This window comes from Hyperoodon ampullatus, assembly GCF_949752795.1.
Source record: "Hyperoodon ampullatus genome assembly, chromosome: 1".
Taxonomy (NCBI): domain Eukaryota; kingdom Metazoa; phylum Chordata; class Mammalia; order Artiodactyla; family Ziphiidae; genus Hyperoodon; species Hyperoodon ampullatus.
The window spans coordinates 180,941,356-180,961,363 of NC_136914.1; the positions used below are offsets into that span (position 1 = coordinate 180,941,356).

The 20,008-nt window shown below is 53.0% G+C and overlaps 1 protein-coding gene across 1 annotated transcript; it reads right to left on the minus strand.

The window, feature by feature from the left end:
* Positions 1-2,126: 2,126 nt before the first annotated feature.
* On the minus strand, positions 2,127-19,498 carry LOC307052352 (annexin A8). The gene is made up of 12 exons (XM_079703243.1): positions 19,390-19,498; positions 14,793-14,883; positions 13,656-13,750; positions 12,210-12,323; positions 9,827-9,917; positions 8,973-9,052; positions 8,469-8,528; positions 7,817-7,910; positions 7,465-7,560; positions 5,459-5,517; positions 4,174-4,296; positions 2,127-3,032 (listed from the first exon to the last, which is right to left on the minus strand). The coding sequence occupies exons 1-12, from the start codon at positions 19,408-19,410 to the stop codon at positions 2,973-2,975; spliced, it is 984 nt and encodes a 327-aa protein (XP_079559369.1). The 5' UTR covers positions 19,411-19,498; the 3' UTR covers positions 2,127-2,972.
* Positions 19,499-20,008: the final 510 nt, after the last annotated feature.

The window sequence follows — 20,008 nt, forward strand, 5'->3', positions numbered from 1 at the left end:
AACCACGAGCAGGGCACACATACTCTCTCATTTTCCTTCTTTGCTGAAATCAAACTGACCGGACCTCCAATGGCAAAGCATTGTACTTTAGGAAAGGGTCTGTTTCATCAGAAGTACCCCAAAGCTTATTCCAGCAAAAATGATTTGGAGGTAGAGGACACTATCAGTGTCCTGGCCAGGTTCCTTTGCCAGTCGGTGCCCCTTTTCCCCCCAGTGGTCACAAGAGTCAGCTAATGACACCTAGCTGGCCCCTTCTCTGGAGAATGCCCTCAGCTAGACAGGAGCCATCTCACAGGGAGGGCACATGACCCCCCAAGCTGCTGTAGCTGTGACCCCAGGAGGAGAGAGCATCTCTCCAATCTGAGGAGACCTGCTGCTTCCACCCTGTGGGGATGGCGGGGAGCTCCACTGGGAGTGACAATGAACTGCACGGTTCTGCTCAACAGATTTCCCTGCTGGACACATAGTTGGACATCACCACGTTTCCTAGGCCGTCTCCTTGGCTGTAGCTTTCTTGAGGTCCCTGTTTGGACATGTCAAGCCAGTTTTGGGGTGGGTCGCAAGGGAATCTTTTGCCCAGAGAACCAGCATGCCAAAGGATTGCAGGGTGGAGGGATCTTCTAAGTCCTTTCTAAAGGGCTTTGGCTGAAAGTGACTCAGTGACTCAGCACTGGAAGAAAGTCCAGGGAGGGACTTGAATAAAAAAAGAAAAAAGAATTATTACCACCCGAGAGCCTCGCCCGAGGCCTGACAGACAGCCCTGAAACCCAGCAGTAGGGATTGAGGCCTGGTCCTGCCGGGGTCCCTTAGACCCTGCTCCAGCCCTACAGACAGCAGCCATGCACATGGGACAGTTGTGCTGCATGAGTTGTTCAATATTTTAAACTACTTGTTCAGAGTTTAAGACAATGGCCACCAAATTCTTTGACATTTGTCCCATTGACAGATGGGGACTGTGTTTCCTTCCCTTGAAGCTGGGCTGGATTGTGATGACCTTGACCAATAGGGCATGACGGAAGTGATCTGTGTGAGGTTTTTTCACAGAAGGAAATGCAGCCTTGAGCCGCCACATAAGGGCTTCCAGTACCCTGGGCCCCAACCCTGGTGAGGTCACATGTAGGAGTGTTAGGGGACAGTCCCAGCTGAGCCCAGCCTTCCAGCCATCTCACCATCACCCAGCATGTGAGTGAAGAAGCTTCCAGATGATTCCAGCATCTGCCCTAGAGTTCTCTTGACATTTGGGTCTTCCTGACAGAGTCTCCAGACTTGCTGGAGCAGAGACAAGTTATCCGCACTGGGCAACAGGTCTGAATTCCTGACCTACAAAACCCAGGAGCATCATAAAATGATGGTTTTCTACCACTACCTTTGAGGTGGTTTGAAAGCAGCAATTGCAGCAGGGTTTCCACCTCTGCAGGTAAAGGTAAAGAATCTGAGACTCAGACACACACACACACACACACACACACACACACACACACACACACACACACACGAAGTGATTAGGTCAGAGTCACGAGAGCCAGTGCAGGGCAGAGCCAGAATCTACCTCTCCTCTGTGTGAGCTCAAAGCCCCACTGATCTGCCTCACTCTTTGCTCCCAGGTATTTCTTCCCCAAAGCTGCTTATTAATCTGCCCTTTAATAAAGCATCATTGTTATGTGATGACCTGCATGGGGAAAGCCTGGTCCTGCCCTACAGACCCCTGGCAGGCACTGTGATGAGATACTTGTAAATGAATTGAAGTCCCGCCGATGTGGCATGACACTTGGACCTGACATGGACATGTATAAACATATTGTCTAGCCCTGAAAACAAACAAACGATTCTCAGGGTTGCACTCTATAAAAGTTTCTAGTTTGCAAACTAGAAAATGTTTGGAGGAGTTGGCCCCAAACCGGGCTTTAAGAGGGACAGTTGAAGGGACTGAGGACATTTAGCTTTGACAGAAGAAGTCTTGGTAGAATATGTGGGCTGTCTTCAGAGATCAGAAATGTTGTTAATGGGAAAGGATAAGCTTTGTAGCCCTAGATGGCATAGTCTGGAGAGTAGGCTCTATGGGGTAGAATTTGGCTAATCAAAGTGGTTCTACTTTGGTCACCTCTAAAAATCCAAAGACACTTAAGTTCCAATGTACAAATCTTTATTGTTTTGAAAAGCACAACACAGGTATCTCAGCTTCTCCTGCAACCAGTTCCCATTGCCATTTGGTCAGGATTAGAGATTCTCCAGGCTTGCGTCATGGGAGGAAGGAGCAGCTATTTTGATCAAGGACTAGAGAAGCCCAAGCCTCTTAGAACACAGTGTCCTTGTGTCAGGCCATTAATTTTCAGCTTTCTCTGTTGGTAGGATGATGAGAGAATTTTTCTTCTACTTATAGCCTAGTATTTTAAAATGAAGCTGGTGAATGAATGTTGGTGATAGCCCACTTGGCCTGGATATATGTGTTCCTTTCTCAGCTGCCCACAAGCATGTGCTCAGAAACAAACAAGCTCTCACAGCCTTCTCTGGTTGCCTGAAAGTGAAGCATATCAGCTGAGACACTTATTAAAATTCCATATTGTCTGGTCTATTCTCTGCAGATCTCAGATTAGTAGATGGGAGTGGGCTGAGAGCCTAGGGGACTCTGTGACCAGTCAGGCTTGGGAAGCTCCTGTGTAGGGAGAAAGAAATCATCACGAGCCCCTGTAGACCCCTTCATGCTGAGGTATTTGTCAGATCAGATATATGCTAAGGTTGGCAATGTGCTCACACCTGAAAATGACTTGGGAAGACAGTGGAAGTAGGAGCCCCAGGCTGATCCTTACTTCTGGGTCAGAGAAACTGGCTGGAAAGCACTGGAAGCTGGGAGACAGAGGACTGAAAGCTGTGCTGTGGCTCCCCCCACCCCCATCCCCATCCATGGCCAAGGTTGAGCAAGCAGGACCCAGTGGCTCCACCTTCTTGACCTTTGCTCTTGTCCTTCTGAGCCTTCAGGGGTCACTGCCCACCAGGTTCAGCAGGGCATTCTTGTAGTCGCTGCTTGTGTCTTCCTGAGGACAGGAGGGATGTGAGAATTAGAAGGGGGGGTGGTTTGTGGCATTGGCTTGACTTGGAGTCACCTGCATCAGGAACAGCTGCTCTTATTACCAGGAGTTGTGCTTCTCTGCGGGAGACCTGGAACATTCCTCTACAGGTTCCTATGCCACAGGCCCCTCACTGTCACCCATCTTTCTTTGTTTTCCATTTCAGGCTGTTTCTATTGCCACTCCCAATCCCCTACCACCTACTGCCCCATTCTGAAACATCTTAAAGCAGAAACATCTTTTTAACATACTGTAAGCTATGTGTGTCTTGGAAAGTGTAGTGAACAATGGACACTTGTAGAATAACTAGAGGCTTGACTTAATAGCCAGTGAAGACTTAGGGATATATTTCTCATGACTTGACTTCTGTTAATGAAGCTGTCAAGGCCTCATTTGGTATTAATGGCTAGAAGAGCTTTTTCTCTTGAAGTTATAGCAGTGTGATAATCACTGTGTTTTCTCAGCTCTAGAATGTTCACTAATTGGAATCAGGTTAGGCAGCCCACTGGAGCTCATATGATTTATGTCCTTAAATTTTTGCTGTCAGGACTACCTATATCTGTATTTGAATGCTACGCCTCGACTCCGACTAAACTATTTACTCTCACTGACTCTTCAGATATGGTTCCTTCTGCAAGGATTCGGTGTGTCATTTTCAAAGGGGCAACCATAACTCAAATGCAAAGCTAACTTACTGGGTGCAATGTACAGGGGCCTCCACTAGCTACACCGACCTCCTTGCTGATCCCTGTATGTAGCACATAGCAATGAATGCAAGAGTGTGATACCCACTGAGGAGGGACGGACACGTGTGACTTATGACATTGGTCACAGCATTCAGGTTTCCCAGTAAGGTCTCTGTTTAAAACTGCTGTTAGAAATGGGAACTCGGGTTTCCCTGGTGGCACAGTGGTTGAGAGTCCGCCTGCCGATACAGGGGACACGGGGGTCCGGGAAGATCCCACAGGCCGCGGAGCGGCTGGGCCCATGATCCATGGCTGCTGAGCCTGCGCGTCCGGAGCCTGTGCTCCGCAACGGGAGAGGCCATAACAGGGAGAGGCCCGCGTACCGCAAAAAAAAAGAAAAGAAATGGGAGCTCATGGCTCACCATGATCATGCTGCTGAGGGTCTTGCCGTACATCTCCTTGAACTGACACTTGATGAGATTTAAGTCAATCTCACTCCTTGAAACGATGTTTCGTATCAGGGTCCCATCGTGAGTTCCTGCTCCCTGAATAAGACACAGCAGTCAACCATCACTTCTTGCCTTCCTGGTCCATCTCTGTGATAATGGACAAATCTATGTTGGGTTCAGGGGGCTTTCGTAGGGGATGGAGGTACAGGAATGAGCCTCCGCTTTAGCAGTGAAGCACTGAGAGGGATGCGCTAAGGGATCCCTTGATCTCTTCTCACTCACTGCTCATGTTTGTCTCTTATTAGACGCCAAATACCCCAGATAGCAGTGTGTGTTTGATTTGCTTCATCAGATTCTAGACACAAAATGTTCACTGCTCCAGGAATAAGGCCTCTTCCTAGGGCAGCAACATCATGAAATCAGCTTAACTGACCAATTCACATGCAGGACCCTCCTGCTCACTTTCATCCTTGATCACTCTCATGTCAGAGGGAGCCACGTGACCAAGGGAATCCCATGCCCTCTCTCACTTCCTGGCCAGATGTAGCCAGAGAGCTTGGGGTTCTTGCTTCAGGTGATGTTAGCAACCATCAGTCAGAGAAGGTGGGCTGACTTTAATCTCCAGGAATTACTTTCACTATCTATCTTCCAGTGTGGTTCCAGATACCAGAGCCTCCCTTGATATGAGTGTCTTGAACATCTGAGTGGCCAGTGCTGCCTTCTGGACAACAGGCAAACCCAGACGGGCACCCTGGCACACGCAGTGTTGTTGAACTGCTGTGTGTGGCAATCTCCCTCTTAAACATGCCTGTTCAAAGGATGCCTTGACCTCCTGGCAATCCTGACTTGTGCTTTGTCAAGGAGGCCACGTGGACAATGATGCATAAATAAAATCAGAATAAAAAAGACAATTGCACTGGCTTGGACTCAAATCAACACTTTGCCACCTACTAACTGTGTGACCTTGACCACAAGTCTTGGTTTCACCCCCTCTGGGAGGGCAGATTACTACATAAGTTTCACAGGATTGTGGTGAAAGTTCAGTACCATGCACACCTGTTGAATGCACCTACTCAAATTCAGCCTTCAGGAGCTGTCGCTGTTGCCCTCTGAGAACTAAAACCCTTCTGGTCCACAAGAGGCTGGGATAAGAGGAGACCCAAGTGTCGGAGACTTGGGTGGTGGCTCTGAGCTCCTTGGCTTTGCGGTTGTGCCGTGTAGGACTGAGGGTCAGGCACACAGAAGACAGAACAGTTACCTTCATGGCATAGTAAAGGCGCTCTGCAAAGTAGCTGTGGAGGTTCCGGGTGCATTTCACTGTCAAACAGGAAAGTTCTGTTAGCAACCAGAGGTTGTAGGCGACATTGTATACATGTTTATTTATTTATGTCTTGCTTTGGGTCTTAAGGGTTAGTGTTGTGCAAGTCTTGGCCTATTTATCTGTACTCTGCCTAGTCCTAAAATGAGAGGCTTTGTGTCAGGAGGGGTGGGGCAGGGAAGGAAGCCCAGGGCACTGGGCACAGGTGCAAAGACCGAGAGTAGGCAGACAAAAGGGAAAGGTGTGAAATGCACTGGGATCCACAGGGCTGGTCTGGCTCATCAGAGCACAGCTCCACCAAGGGAGTCCCTGGGCTCCTACATTCCAGACACAGCTTCACCAAGAATCTAGCCACACAGCTCCATGGAGGAGCCACCGTTGTGGTGACCACTGGCCTCTGAGTGCCTGCTTTACATGTCACCTCTCAGAGGGCCCCTGCAGATTGAATTCCCTTGTGACAGATGGGTTTTGGACCCAGAGCAAGAAGGCACCCAGGGCATCTGGCCCTATCCTTGCTTTCATGGATGCTGTTTCAGAGACTTGGTGTCTGGGTGGGGAGGTTGGTGTTTTAATCCAAGGTGGCAGAAAGAGCGAGGGCTTTGAGGGAGGTAGGCATGAGTTTGAACCCTGCTTGATGGCACCAGGTGCCTAGTGACTTGACCTCCCTGCCTTGCACCATCCTCACGTGTGAAGTGAGTGGTGTGAGTCTTCAAGGATAAACAAACAGTAAGTGCCCAGCACTCCAGGGCCCGGCATAGCCTTGCTTTTCCCTGCCTGTAGATTTTTTTCAGTTGTTTAAATCGGATCCAGGGGCTGCCTTTGGAAGCTGAGACTGGAGCAGGAGGCATGCTTAGATGCTCCGACATAGATTGGATTTATCACAGAAGTCAAAGGCAGCTGGGAGAGTCAGATGCCCCAGTTTACCCCCATGGACCAGGACACACTGTGCAGCTCCCCTGGCTGCTCGGCACCCAGTGGACACAGCCTGGTGTGGAGGTGACCTTGGCTCCATCATGGGAGGGAGGAGGGAAGTCCCTCTGCCCTGGGCCTCAGTTCTTTACTCTGCAATGACTCCTCTCCCTGTCACTTTGCCTCTGGACCCCAGGATGTGCTCTGCAACCTGTCCTCCTACATGAATCTGACCTCATGCTTGGTGGAAGGTTCTCAGTGTTCCCCTAGTGTCAGACCACCAATCACTCAGTTTGGATTCCAACTACACATCATCATTTCTTCAATCAGCAACTGAGGCAGGGACCAAACCCCTGGCTAAAGTCCAGCTAGGTGATTCCTTCAGGGCTTCACAGTCAGAACCAGAATGTTCCTTGTGTGGCTGCTGTGGGTGAGCACAGGCCCTGGGTCCGGCACAATCCTGCACATGTGTGCATACACACACGTGCACACTCACACACACAACTCGCGCACACAACTCCCACGCACACACTCGCACGCTCGCACGCGCATGTGCGCACACACTCGTGCGTGCACACACACTCACACGCGTGCACATGCACGCACACTCAGTGCATACACACACTCACATGCGCACACCACCCACTCACGTGCACGCACATGCACTCGCACGCACACGCAAGCACACACGCTCATGCACACACATGTGCACACTCAAGCACACACACTCATGCACACGCACATATATGATGACACACTCACACGGCACTGGGCACTCTGTGGGCAGCACAGAGAACAATCTCTGGCAGGCCACAGCACACTGAGGACACGAGGGTCTCTCCTAGTACCTCCAGTGTCCTGGGTGAAGGGTACATGCTGAGAGTGGCAGCTGGTGTGGAGGTTGGCTTTGAAGGTGAACATAGGGACCCAGCACTTGCTATTGCGCCCTGGGCCCTTCGCCCTTTGGTGCTGCCCCACTTCTGAGCCCCAGGGCCAGCGGACACACGTGAGCCTGAGCACGGAGCTCCGTCTCTTACCCACTGTGAGCATGGCCTCCTCCAGTGAGCCGTGGGTCTCACTCTTGATGCTGTCCTCAATGCTCTTGCTGGCAATTTTCTCATATTCCTCAAACACTGTGGAGAAAGGCCTTCTCTTAGGGGACATGCGCATCTCAGCGTGACGCCCCCCAGCATCTCAAATAGGAGACTGCACATCTGTGCACCACCCCTGACCTCCACTTGGTTGCTGGGGAAAGGGTCCAGGGCTCCTTGGCTCTTTCCCCAGCTCCATGATTTGACAAGGCCACACACTGGGTATTCAGTGTGAAGGGAGAGGACCTCGAGCCAGGGTGCCTCCCTGTCCCCCAGGACCTCCCTACCTCCCCGGTACCTCTCATCAGGTGTGTGGCACTGCGCGTGCACAGGATGGTGATGAATTTCATCTCATCAGTCCCACAAATCTTCTCACCCACTGTGTATAGATCCTGCATTGGGACACCCATGACAACCAGTGAAGGCGAGCAAGGGGGGTGAAGAACAGCCCCCCATCCACGCTGCCAGGTTGACATTCTCCTCTGCTTGACCATCTTTTTGACTGGGAGCCTGCTATCCCCGTGGTTAAATTCTCTTCTCAATACCGGGCTGCTCTAGGAACTGTCCCGCCTCCCCTCTGGGGCTTTGCTTTGCCTCTGGGTACCTTCAAGCGTTCTGCCAGCAGGCAGACCTATAGAGAGCTGAATGCACACATCTGGGCCTCGGAGGCCCAGCATTCCCGGGTTCGTAGGCTGTTCCTGCCCGGGCAGTGCTTCAGTGAACCCCACCCAAATCAGTCTCCTTCCTCCCCTCCACCCTCACTTCCCTCTGCAGACACCAGAGGGTAAAGGCCTGCAGAGAGCTGAGCCAGGGCCCAGCCTAGCATCAGAGAAAACCCCTGCGGGCAGAGGGGCTGGGTGAGGCTTTTAGGCTTCAGCACCCCAGAGTCTAGATGGCAGAGGGTGGGACTGGGTGGCCTGCAGGGCAGAGCTGCTGAGGGGTAGCCTTACCTGTGCATCTTTCAGGGCCAGTCCTGGGTCCACGAAGCCACCCAACTCATCTCTGCTGCCCTAGGAACAGAAGAGGCGGCTCTGTAAGGCAGGCTGGCTGAGCAGAGCAGCCGGGACAGAGGGGACAGCCAGGTAGGAAGGCAGGCAGTTATCCTCTCCAGGCCTTGGCCTCTCATCCGTAAAGGGAGAGTCATAAGGAATGCCCCATAAGGAGCTGCAGGACTCAGTGAGCAAAAGTAAGCAACGTGCCTGGCATGGGGCCTGGTGGGAGGGACCTGCTCAGTGACGGGCCCTCTCCTCCTACTTTCTGGAGATGTGCAGGCGCTCTGCCATGAGAACACTCCGAGCCCGCTGGGATGTACCCAGTGAGCCCAGGCCCCAGCGGCTGTACCACACCCTTGCCCCCCACCCCACTTCAGTAGCTTTGCCCAAGAGCCACTCTCTGATGGGGGATCTGTGGGGATCCCCCAAACAAGGGGCTCCCGGGACCCTGGGCTGTGATACCTGCAGGAGGCACACCAGGATCCTCTCCAGGTAGCCGCTGGTGTCTGCTTGGATGTCTTCCTCCAGGCTGGACCCATAGTCTGCAGGGGATCAGGACCATGAGGCTCAGACCTGCTTTCCTCCTCCTTGCCCCATTTCTCACCCTTTTCCTGACTAAAGCCTTCCAGGAGAGATGAGTCCTTGGCACAGGGAGAGTTTGCTCTGTCCAGGTGTCTGAGTGGCAGAGGCTCCCTGCTTGTGGTTGTTCAGAACTAGGAAGCAACATGGGTTGCCAGCCAAGCTCAAAGCACAAAGATGGGCCAGGCCAGAGAGCCAGGGGCTGCTGATTGAGCCTTATTTCATCACGTGGTTTGGCAAAGCCAGGAACTTCCTGTGGACTCCCCACCAGGCAGACATTGTGGAGGATGGGCTTTGCCTTGCAGCCCATGAGAGCTGGCTAGGGCTCCACACCCACCATTGCAACGGGGCCCTGCATGGTCCCCAGGGTCAGCCTGTGCCTGGCCAGGAGGGTGTCAGCCCCGCCCACTGCTGACACAGCCGGCGGCCCGCAGTGCCGCCACACTGTCAAGGGGCAGAGAACTTAATGGGTGCATACCCTCCCCCGCAGCAGCCCATGCTCTTAGGGAGCACAGAGATGGATCCTGACTCATATCAAATCTCACTGTCAGGCACGGGATTTGGCACACAGAAGGTGCTCAGCATCTGTGTGTGGAAAAGCCCAGAAAGAATCCTTTCCAACGTGGCCCAGTACACGGCTTGTCTCTTATTTGCCGCTAGGCTGCCAAAGCTCATGGTCATTCCCAAGCTAGCCTTTAACTCAGGGCCCACATCCTCCCTCTTAGCAGGCCCCTTACCCTCCTCATATGCCTTCATTATCTCCTGAAGCTGGTTCTTGGTCCGAGAAGCCAGGATTTCGATGATGACGCCCTCTCTGGTTCCTAAGCCCTGTGGATAAAAACCTCTGCCTGCTCGAGAGCTCTATCCACACCCTCCTGCTCTGTCCGCATTCTCTTTTGTCAAGAGGCAAAAGGAACAGTCCTAGGACGAACCAGTCAGTGCTCTGCTGGGGGGCCTCTGCTGGAGGATGTTACTGGGGGAGATGACATGCATTTGTCTCCAGTGGTGGATACTTGTGGGCAAGTGATGTGATGGGAGGCCTGTGTCTCAGCTCAGCCCTCTATAGCTGGGTGGTCCCAAACAGGTCACTCCACCTCCCTGAGCCTGAGGGTCCTCATCAGGACACAGGGATAATAAGCCACCCCCACCCCGAAGGTGGAGATAATAGATGTAAAATGCCTGGCAGGTCCACACAGTAAGTGCCCTTTCAATTTTTTTTTTTTTTCCTGCACTGTGCAGCATGCGGGATCTTAGTTCCCCAACCAGGGGTCGAACCCGTGCCCCCTGAATTGGAAGCATGGAGTCTTAACCACTGGACCACCAAGGAAGTCCCTTTTCAATTTTTTTTTTTTTTTGGAGTAAGTACACTTTCTTTCTTTTTTTAAAAAATTAAATTAAATTAAAATTTTTTATACAGCAGGTTCTTATTAGTTATAAGTGCCCTTTCTTTTTTTTTTTTTTTTTTTTTTTTTTTTTTGCGGTATGCGGGCCTCTCACTGTTGTGGCCTCTCCTGTTGCGGAGCACAGGCTCCGGACGTGCAGGCTCAGCGGCCATAGCTCACGGGCCTAGCCGCTCTGCGGCATGTGGGATCTTCCCGGACCAGGGCACGAACCCATGTCCCCTGCATCGGCAGGCGGACTCTCAACCACTGCGCCACCAGGGAAGCCCTGTAAGTGCCCTTTCAATGGAGATGATTATTATTACTTGGTCCTGACTCCTTCTTAATCATCTTCGAATGCAAAAGGAGCAGTGGGAAGTAACGGGAAATTGGGGGACAAGGCACGAGACAGCAGAGGCTGGTTCCTAATTCCTGCACACTGGTCTAGCAATGTCCTGAGAAGGATGAATTTTGGTTCCATCAAGGCCAGATGATGGCGGAGGCCAGTCTGTGTTTGGTGGCAGTCTGAGTGATAGGGACAGAGTAAAGGGACAAAGAAGGTGATTAAATAGTTAATCCCACTTGGGCATTGTCAGTAGAGAAAAAAAGTATGGGAGACCCCTGTAAGTTAATGATCACTCAAGAAACCAGGTTTGCTTAACCACAAAACCAAGCAGGCTTGCTTAGCAACAAAACTGTGCAACAGGAGCATGGCCCCCAAACAATAAAACAATGGTGGAATGAGACCCACATCCTGCCCAGGGAGCTCAGTAAGTTAATGATTCCTAGAACATGCTCCTCTGTGCACACTAAAAACAAAAATATAAGGAAAAGGTGATATTATACTGAAACCTGAGATGATTTACCATATTTTAGTATACGTCACAGCCTTTTTGCTCATTTCCATTACGCCATGACAGTCCCGGTTTGACCATGAAACAAGAAACAAGGGACAAGAAAACTCCCCTGCCCGACATGGAGGAGGGAACTGATGATAGAAGCGTGAAATCTACTCAAGAACGAGGAAAAAGGTGGTCTTCTCCCCCTCCCCACTTTTCCTTTGATTACAAAACAGTAGGGCTTCCCTGGTGGCGCAGTGGTTAAGAGTCTGCCTGCCAGTGCAGGGGACGTGGGTTCGAGCCCTGGTCCGGGAAGATCCCACATGCCGCGGAGCAACTAAGCCCGTGAGCCACACCTACTGAGCCTGCGCGCCACAACTAATGAAGCCCACGTGCCTGGAGCCCGTGCTCCGCAGCAAGAGAAGCCACCGCAATGAGAAACCCACGCACCGCAACGAAGAGTAGCCCACGCTCGCCGCAACTAGAGAAAGCCCATGCACAGCAACGAAGACCCAACGCAGACAAAAATAAATAAAAACAAAACAACAAACATAAAAACCTGCAGCCCACTAAGTTCTTGGGGTGGCACGCTCTTGCCCGCCTACTTGTAAGCCCCACAAGCGTCCTATTCTAATAAATCACTTCTTATCTATCACTTTGCCTCTCACTGAATTCTTTCCATGCTGAGATAGAAGAACCTACGCTCTACCAAGTCCCAAAACATCTTGTATGATTTCATGAGCAGCAGGCTGCAAGCTCGCTGGGCTCGTTCCAAACAGTGGCTCAAGGGGAGCTCAGAGCCCCCTGTGCCAGGGTCTCTGGGGAAAGCAGTCCCGGGCATCGTTCCCCCACCCAGTCCTTGTAAGTGTTTCTGAACCCCCTCACCCCACTTGCTTGGTTACCTTCATGGAGTCGTACAGCTCCTTGGCTTCGTATCTGTATGGAGGGTACATGAGGGCTACGATGAGCCTCTCGAACTGGCTGCTCAGCTCCGACTTCAGCATCTCGATGAGATTCTAAGGCAGGAGCAGGGAAGGGTGGTGCTCTGTGTGCTGTGTCCACTGGAGTGCCGGCAGCGGGTGCTGGCTGGGCCCAGGGGCTCTGGCTGGATTCCCACGTGGGCTCTGCCACGCGCTGGTGCTGGCTGGGGCTTCTTGGGCCAGCAACTCAGCCTCTCTAAGCATCCTTACCCTTTTCTGTGAAATAGAAACCTTGGTGCTCCTGCTTCATACCATTGCTTAGGGGATTGGCGGAGAGATGTCGAAATCGCTCTCAGCGCAGCGCCGGGCACACCATAAGCCCGAAATACAAGTCTGTCATTAAGCTCATCAAGTCCCTGTCACTTAGCCTGTAGACACTCAATGAATGAGTGAAATGAATTAAGGAATCTATCTCACGTGTGTCTCCTTCTAAGGGCACTTATATTTGCAAGAAACCACAAGGCCACACCGAGCTGATCTCCCCTCACAGCACAGCGAAGGACCAAGGGCCTTGTCAGACCTGGATTTAAATCCCAACCTTGTTGCTTACAGGCTCTGGGATCCTGGGCAACAGCCTCCGCCTCTCAGAACATCAGTTTCCTCTGACGTCGAATGCAGAGAATAATGCATAGTTGTGAAGGTTAAGAGAGATAAATTATTTTTTAGGAGAGAACATTGGTTTCTCCCATGGAGTGTTTGGGCTTCATCATTCATCTTCCTGGGTTAAGTGTCCACATTACCAATGTGTGCTAATGGAGGCTTCCGGCCACTACGGCTCTGTGTGCATTTATTCCTGTGCTTAGCTAGGATGCCGATGCCTCGCTCTGTCCTGGGGGCGGCGGGAGGAGAGACAAAGGGTCCAGGCGGTGTGCTCCCTGCCCTTGGGTTTCACCCGTGGCAGGAGGGAAGGGGCACTGGAACAGCAGCTCCAACATGAGGAGACAGTCCTGCGGCACAGCACAGAGCAGAGCCCGGCCTGCATCTCTGGCATGTGGGAAAGAGAAGGGCCTTCCAGTCTTGGGGAATAGGACAAGCAAAGCGTAGAGGCAGGGAAACAGCTCAGGGATGGGGCCGTGGAGCAATTGTAAAGGAGCAAGTGAGAGAGAAGGTGGGAAAAGAGGTTGGGGCCAGACATCAGAAGGCTGGACCAAGCCAGGGCTGTGGGGAGCCATCAGTAAGTTTTCAGAGTTAAATCTGATTTTCAGAGAAACAATGCATCATGTTTTTAGTGTATGTCCCAAATGCCCCATGTTGCCAGTGGGCTGGGCTCTAGACCAGCTGGACCTCGTCCAGCAAGGCCCTGCCTGCAAGGCTGTCTCTGGCAGCGGTGGTCCCTACAGCCCCCCGAGCACAAGTGCCCCACTTTACCTTGCCAAACTGAGCCTTGAAGGACTTGGCGATCTGCTGCCTCTGTGCGTTGCTTCTCTGTGTGAGCACATCGATGATGGCCTGCTCGTTGGTCCCTGGAGGGGGGCACAGTATGAGCACCTTCATTGCCCCTGGGGGACTGATGAGGGCTGGGGAGGAGGGAAGGCAGCTGCTTGGTGGCCAAGCAGTGGGGACGCACCACCTGGAAGCTCCCAAACCTGATGATTTTCATGGTGTAGACAAGACAGAAAATCCATCTGTCCCCCCCATCCACACAATGTTGGGGTGCAGCCAGGCCCAGCCTCACAGCGATAGAATCCGAGGCCCCTCTGGTTTTCTGATCTGCTCTGGACATCAGCTGGAAACTCCGGAGCTCAGGCAGTGAGACCTCCTGCCCTGACCTCCCTTGTGCTGGTGGCCATGGGGGAGGATGGGGACAGAGGGTCCGGAAAACTGGATCTGAGTCCTGACCCAGCAGCTGGGTGAGTAGAAGGCTCACCTCCCCAAGCCTCCACATTTTTCTTTGGGAAATGGAGATAATTATAAAGATTTCACAGGGAGCAGAAGACGGAACATGATTTCTCAGCTTGTCTGGGAATGGCAGCTTTTGTTAATGCCCCAATTCACCAGTCAGAGCCAGTTAGAGGGTAAATCCCGCCTGGGTGACAGCATGAGGGCTGTCTGGGCCGGGTTATCCAAATCCCAGCGGGCCTCCGGCCAGCCCTTTCCTGCTCACAGGAAAGCAGGTGCTGGAGACAGGACGGTCAGCTCTGCACAGCTCCCAACCTAGTCCCATCCGAAATTCACAGTGACACGCAGGGTCCAGAGTTGTCAGGGCCATTTTATGAGGGAGAAAGCACAGACTGAATGGGGAGAGGTCTCTTGCACAAGGACTCGCAGGAACACACAGCAGATGGCCTCCGCCTCCCCACCCCCATTACTCACAACTGCCCTCCCCCGTCTCCAGTCTTGGGAGTCTGTGTAGACCTGTTCTGGGGAATGTGGGCCCTGTGTGATTCTCTGGGTGCCAGAGGATTATGGGGAGACGTTCACTCCCAGGGCTGTGAGCAGAGGGGTCTTGAGCAGAGAGGGCAGAGCCCCAGAGAGTCACGGGGTTCCCGGGTCAAGGCCACTCACCGATCCCCTTCATAGCTTTGTAGAGGGTCTCTGCGTCGGGGTCTGGGTTGAAGTGGGGACTGCTCTTCACCGAGACACCCTCCTGTTCAATCTGCAAGAGAAGCCACGCCTGCTCAAAGCGGGAATGTGGGGAAGGCAGCGCCCCTGGCAGCCAGCCCAGCAGGGTGAGCACCAGCTCGGCCCCTGCAGACCAACGGCTGAGCCTCCATCCGTCCTGGCCCTGCCCATCCATCCAGGGTGAGGGGAGGCCCAGGAGAGGCCTCAGCTTCTGGACATGCTAGTTTCCATCAGGTCGTGCTGAGGAAGGGGCACCTTTGTCCACTTTGCACTAGGTTGCCATATGGTCCTCTCAGGTCAGGGCTGCAGAAGAGCCACGTGACTATTAGCCCCTTGGCCAAGGGGAGGCCTGTCCTGCCAGCTCGGCCCTCAGGCTGGAAGGAGGGGCCTCCTGAGGAGGAGTGGGTTGGCGCCACCCGGCCACACTAAGAGATGGAATCCCAGCTCTCAGCCCCACTGCCAGAGTTGGGCTTGGGGAGTTGGGAGTTGGGGCTTGCAGGCTCAGACGGTGTAGGGAAAGACCTCAAAGGTGGCTGGTACTGTGGCCACTGCCAGAGCCTCCGTGCTGACTGTGGGGCAGCAAGAAAAGGCTCTAGAGACTGGACTCCAGCCTTCGGTGTTGGGAGCCTCATCTGTCTCCTGAGTCTCCCACGGCCAGCAGCCCTGTGGGGACCACGCCTCCACCCCCTCCTACACACCCAGCAGCCCCGGGCCACGTCTCCTCTGTAGCTCTGGGTCCTTAGATCCTCAGTTGGCCATTTGTTTTCTCCCTACTTGCACTTCCTGGGGTTTTGTGACGATCAATGGATTTTAAGGAAAAAAATAAAAACAACCAAAAAATTTGGAGAGATAGAGTTGGGGTAGGGGGCCTGGCCTGAAAAAAGATCAGCAGGGGTTTGGGGGGCCGCTGAAGAGGGAGAATCCTTCAGAGTCCAGTGATGGTTTTACTGCGGTGACAGGGCACAACAATGGAATCTCCTAGGAGATCTGTGAGGCCAGATGACCCAGGGGCTGTTCACTCCGAGGCGTTAGCTGTGTAGGGAAGGGTACCCCCAGAGACAGTGGCCTGACCGTGAGGGATTGCTGGTTCCCCTTGGGGCTCTGTGGGACTGCCTTCTCTCCTGTGCAGAATGGCCTCTTGTTTTAACAGGCTGGCGCCAGCCAGAGCCACAAAACCTCTCCCATCCCTGCCCCATCCTGGGGCGTGGGCTCTGAATCAGGCTGCATCTCTCCCAGGCAGTGCCATCTGAGGGCAGGCAGCAGGAAGGGACAACCCTGCTCAAAGCTACAAGGACAACGATCAAGTAAGGAAAGGCTTAGTGGAGCTGAACATGCTGCCTCCCTACTCCTTCTATCCACCCCTCATCCACTCATCTACTCTTCCACCTATCCACCTACCAATCCACTCATCCATCCATCCATCCATCCATCCATCCAGTCAGCCAGCCAGTCAGCCAGCCAGTCAGCCAGCCAGCCATCCACCCATCCAATCACCACATCCATCATTTTTTCCTCCCTTTCTTCCTTCCTTCCTTCCTTCCTTCCTTCCTGGCCCTTGTCAGATCCTGAAAATACAGAGCAGCTTCCCATCCATGGTATATCTGTAAGGATATTTCTTTTGAGTAAAAAGTAAGAAGTCTTTCCATATCCTTTGCTTGAATTTCAAATATCTGGTGACAGATTTTCCTACTTTATTTCTTAGCACCATGTTTCACAGAAGAAATTACGAGAAGTAATTCCCTGTGCAAATTTCATCCAGAGAGCCTTTGTGGTCCCAGATGTTGCCCAGCTGCATGCGTGCATCTACTGCATCCCTTTTTTGTGGAGTCATGAGCAGCTGTTACTACTGTTAGTGATTTGAGCACCTCCTATGTGCCAGGCCTTGTGTGTTAGAGGCTTTAGGTGCTTTTGATGCAATGCTCTTCTCCTTGCTGTCTCTGCCAGTCACACTAGGGAGCTATGAATGCCGCATTTTACAGGCTGGGCTCGAAGCGCCTGGCAAGGTTACGCACCTAGTAAATGGCGGTGCTGGATTTAACCCACAGCCTGACTCAGAAGCTAAGCTCTGTCTGCCGCCCCCTGCTCTCAATGACTCAACCTTTCCCAGACATTAAGTTTTCCCGGTACCCTTCGCTGAAGGAAACCTTGCTCACAGGAATGCAGGTCGTTTGTGAGCATGGGGTCATCTCAGATCTCAGTGCTAAGCTCTGGAGGCCACCCAGGAGGGGCTCTCCCCCGTCCCTTGCCCCAGGCTGGCACTCAGGGGGCTGTGCAGCAGTGACTGACCAGGCCATGTGTGCCAGTCACCATGGAGTGGCCTATTCAGCGGGTCTGAGGTTGGGGTCCGGTGGTAATGTTTGTAACTAACTCCCTGGGGGTTGTGATTTCATTGCATTGAAGAGCCCCAGCCTTACCTCCCACGCTAAGGTGTTAGGGGGAAAAAAGGCAAATTTCCGGGAATCAGACCCCTGCCTAGTGGGTGGTTCTACCCACTCCCCACCCCATGTTGGAGGAGGGGTCTGCCTAGGCCTTTGCCGGGTCTTGCACAGAGCAGGCTAGTCCCGACAGGAACATTTTCACTGAAAAGGTGACTCAGCCTGGCTTGTGACTCTGTTATGTGTCTGTGAAGGTCTCAGGGGAGCTGCCACGCCTTTGCCTTCCCCCATCACAGGGCTGCCCCGGAGAACTTGGGAGGCAGAACTTCAGCTCCACAAGAGAGGCACAGACGGGCCCCCCTCAAGCTGATCTTTCACACCCCTTGGCTGCCCTTGGCTTGTGGGTGGCCGAACCCCATAGAGTTTGAGCTCTGGCGTCAGGTTGCTCAGAGTCTAACCCAGACTCTAACACTTCGTAGTGTGGCAACTTTGGGCACCGTCTTAGTCTCCGTTTCTTCATCTGTGGATAAGGATATTGGCATCTATATTGTACTGCAGAGGTGTACAGAGGCTCAAGCAAGATATTGACAGAGGAAGGTCCAGGGCACAGTAGGTGCTCAAGGAATGTCATTGTTATCCTGCCAGGTTGTCATCCAGCCTCCCTGCAAGGAGGCTTCTGCCTGCCTGGCTGGGTGGGCCCTAAGGATGGGCCTTTGACCCACCCCACTGGGAGCAAGGCCCAAAGTCAGGCCACCTTGGGCAGCAGCTGACTTTGGAAAGTGCCCAGCACTGGACTCTCCCTGCCACGTATGCCTCCTCAAAGCCTTGTTCCGCATCAGCCAGGATGAAGCTGGAGGCCGCCCTGGTCCTTGCCCTGTCGTGGCTGTTTCGCTGGAGCCAGATGGCTGCCACACCTTGCCCCTGGTCTCCTCTCTGTCCCACCTGTCCAGGCCCAGCACGTCTGAATCTGAGGGCCCCTGGGTTGTGACGTTTGTGACAAAGAGATTTCCTGAATTAGGATAAGCCCGGGTCACCCACTAAGACTCACAGAGAGCCTGGGGGCAGGGACAGAGAGAGACCCCAGTTCACACTAGACCCCCACCTGCTAGCTGTGGGACTGTGCAAGTTACTAGATATGGCTGAGCCTTAGTTACCTCATCTGTGAAGTGGAAATAGCAGCCCTGATATCCCAGGGCTGCCTGGGGATGAAATGAAGGAAGGTGTGCCAAGCACACAACATTGTGCCTCCCCAGGGGACATCACCTGCTCCTCATCTTTGTCCCCCTTTTGTGTTTTCAACTCCTTAGCATGAGACAATGTCGGACTCAAACCCAGATGAAACACTCCTGAGAATCTGTTCATTCACTGGACATGGGAGACTTGGGGGCAGGATGTGCTGTCCCCCTAACTCAGCCATCTGTCACTCTGTAAATTTCACTCATGGATTTCAAATGTGGAAGGCCCCTGTGGCCCAGGTCGTCCTCCCATCCCCTGAGGAGAAGACATTGATGAGTCCTCTAACATCAGCCTATTCAATCAGGTTACTCTCCAGCTCAAGGTCCTTCAATGGCTCTGCACTGCTCTCAAAGTGGAGCCCAAGCTCCTTAGCCTGCCATGCACAGCTCTGTAGGTCCTGGCCCTGCCTGCTTCTTTAGGTGCATTTTCCCCGACCCTCAACCCTCCCATCCAGGACCCTCAAGCTTACTTCTCTTTAAAGCCAAGCTTCCCAGTCTTCTGAACCTTTGCACATACTGTTCCCTCTTTAAGGAAACATCTGCCTGATTCTCCCTAAACACACCCATGTGCATACACCACACACACACACACACACACACACACACACACACGCACACACACACATGGACATATGACTCAACCATGACTCCCCCTTGTTTCCAGCAGCCTGACCCCTCCCTTTGGGCTCCCCCAGCTCCTCAGCTTCCCCAGGTGCATTTCAAGGTTTCTTTATCTGCCCATCTCCCTGTTCCCATCCTGGCTGCCATGAATGCCTCTGGGACTGGGGCAGTATCTCCTTGTCTTCCTCCCCAGGGGGCAGCCCAGTCCTGTGCCTGGCCTGGCAGGAAACAGAGTGTTGCCCGAGCTGACCTCTCTCTCTGGACCAACACCATGAGGGAACCCTCCACCTCTGCTTGCTCTGCACTTACCCAGGCTTTCCACCAGGACATCTCGTTTACCTCGCCGCGCCTTTCGTCAGGGAGATGAAGATGCACCGGTCAGCCCTCCCTCCGCTCTGAGACTCTGCACACTTGGCTCTGCTGCACTCAGAAGAGCAGGCGGCTTGGGGTTGGGTGTGGTGGCACCAGCATGTAGGCCCCAGGCCCCACCCAGTACCACGCCTGCACACCCCCCCTCCTGCCCCCGGGCTCTGAGTTCTTCCTGTGGCTCTCAGGCCCCACCCTGGCACCAGCCCAAATGCCCTGTGGAAACACACCGCTCACTGCCAAATGTTTGAGCTGTGGCTGTTACACAGACTGGGAATGCTGAGCTCCAACCTGTGAAAACCCCACTTAGCAAACACGGGTCTTCATTCAGTCTTTGCTAGACCTGATCTATAAATAGGAGTCTATTTATTGCACGGCTTCTCCCCAGTGAACAATGCAATGGGGAGCTCTGCAAAGGACATAAAATAATAGCAGCCTCCGCTTGTTTGGGCGTCTCTATGCCTAGATCCCTCTTTAATCACTCTGTGCACTCTATCCTCTTTAATCTTTGCCACAAAAATTAAATGGAAACTCCAAAGTTTAGATAATTTGTATAAATCAC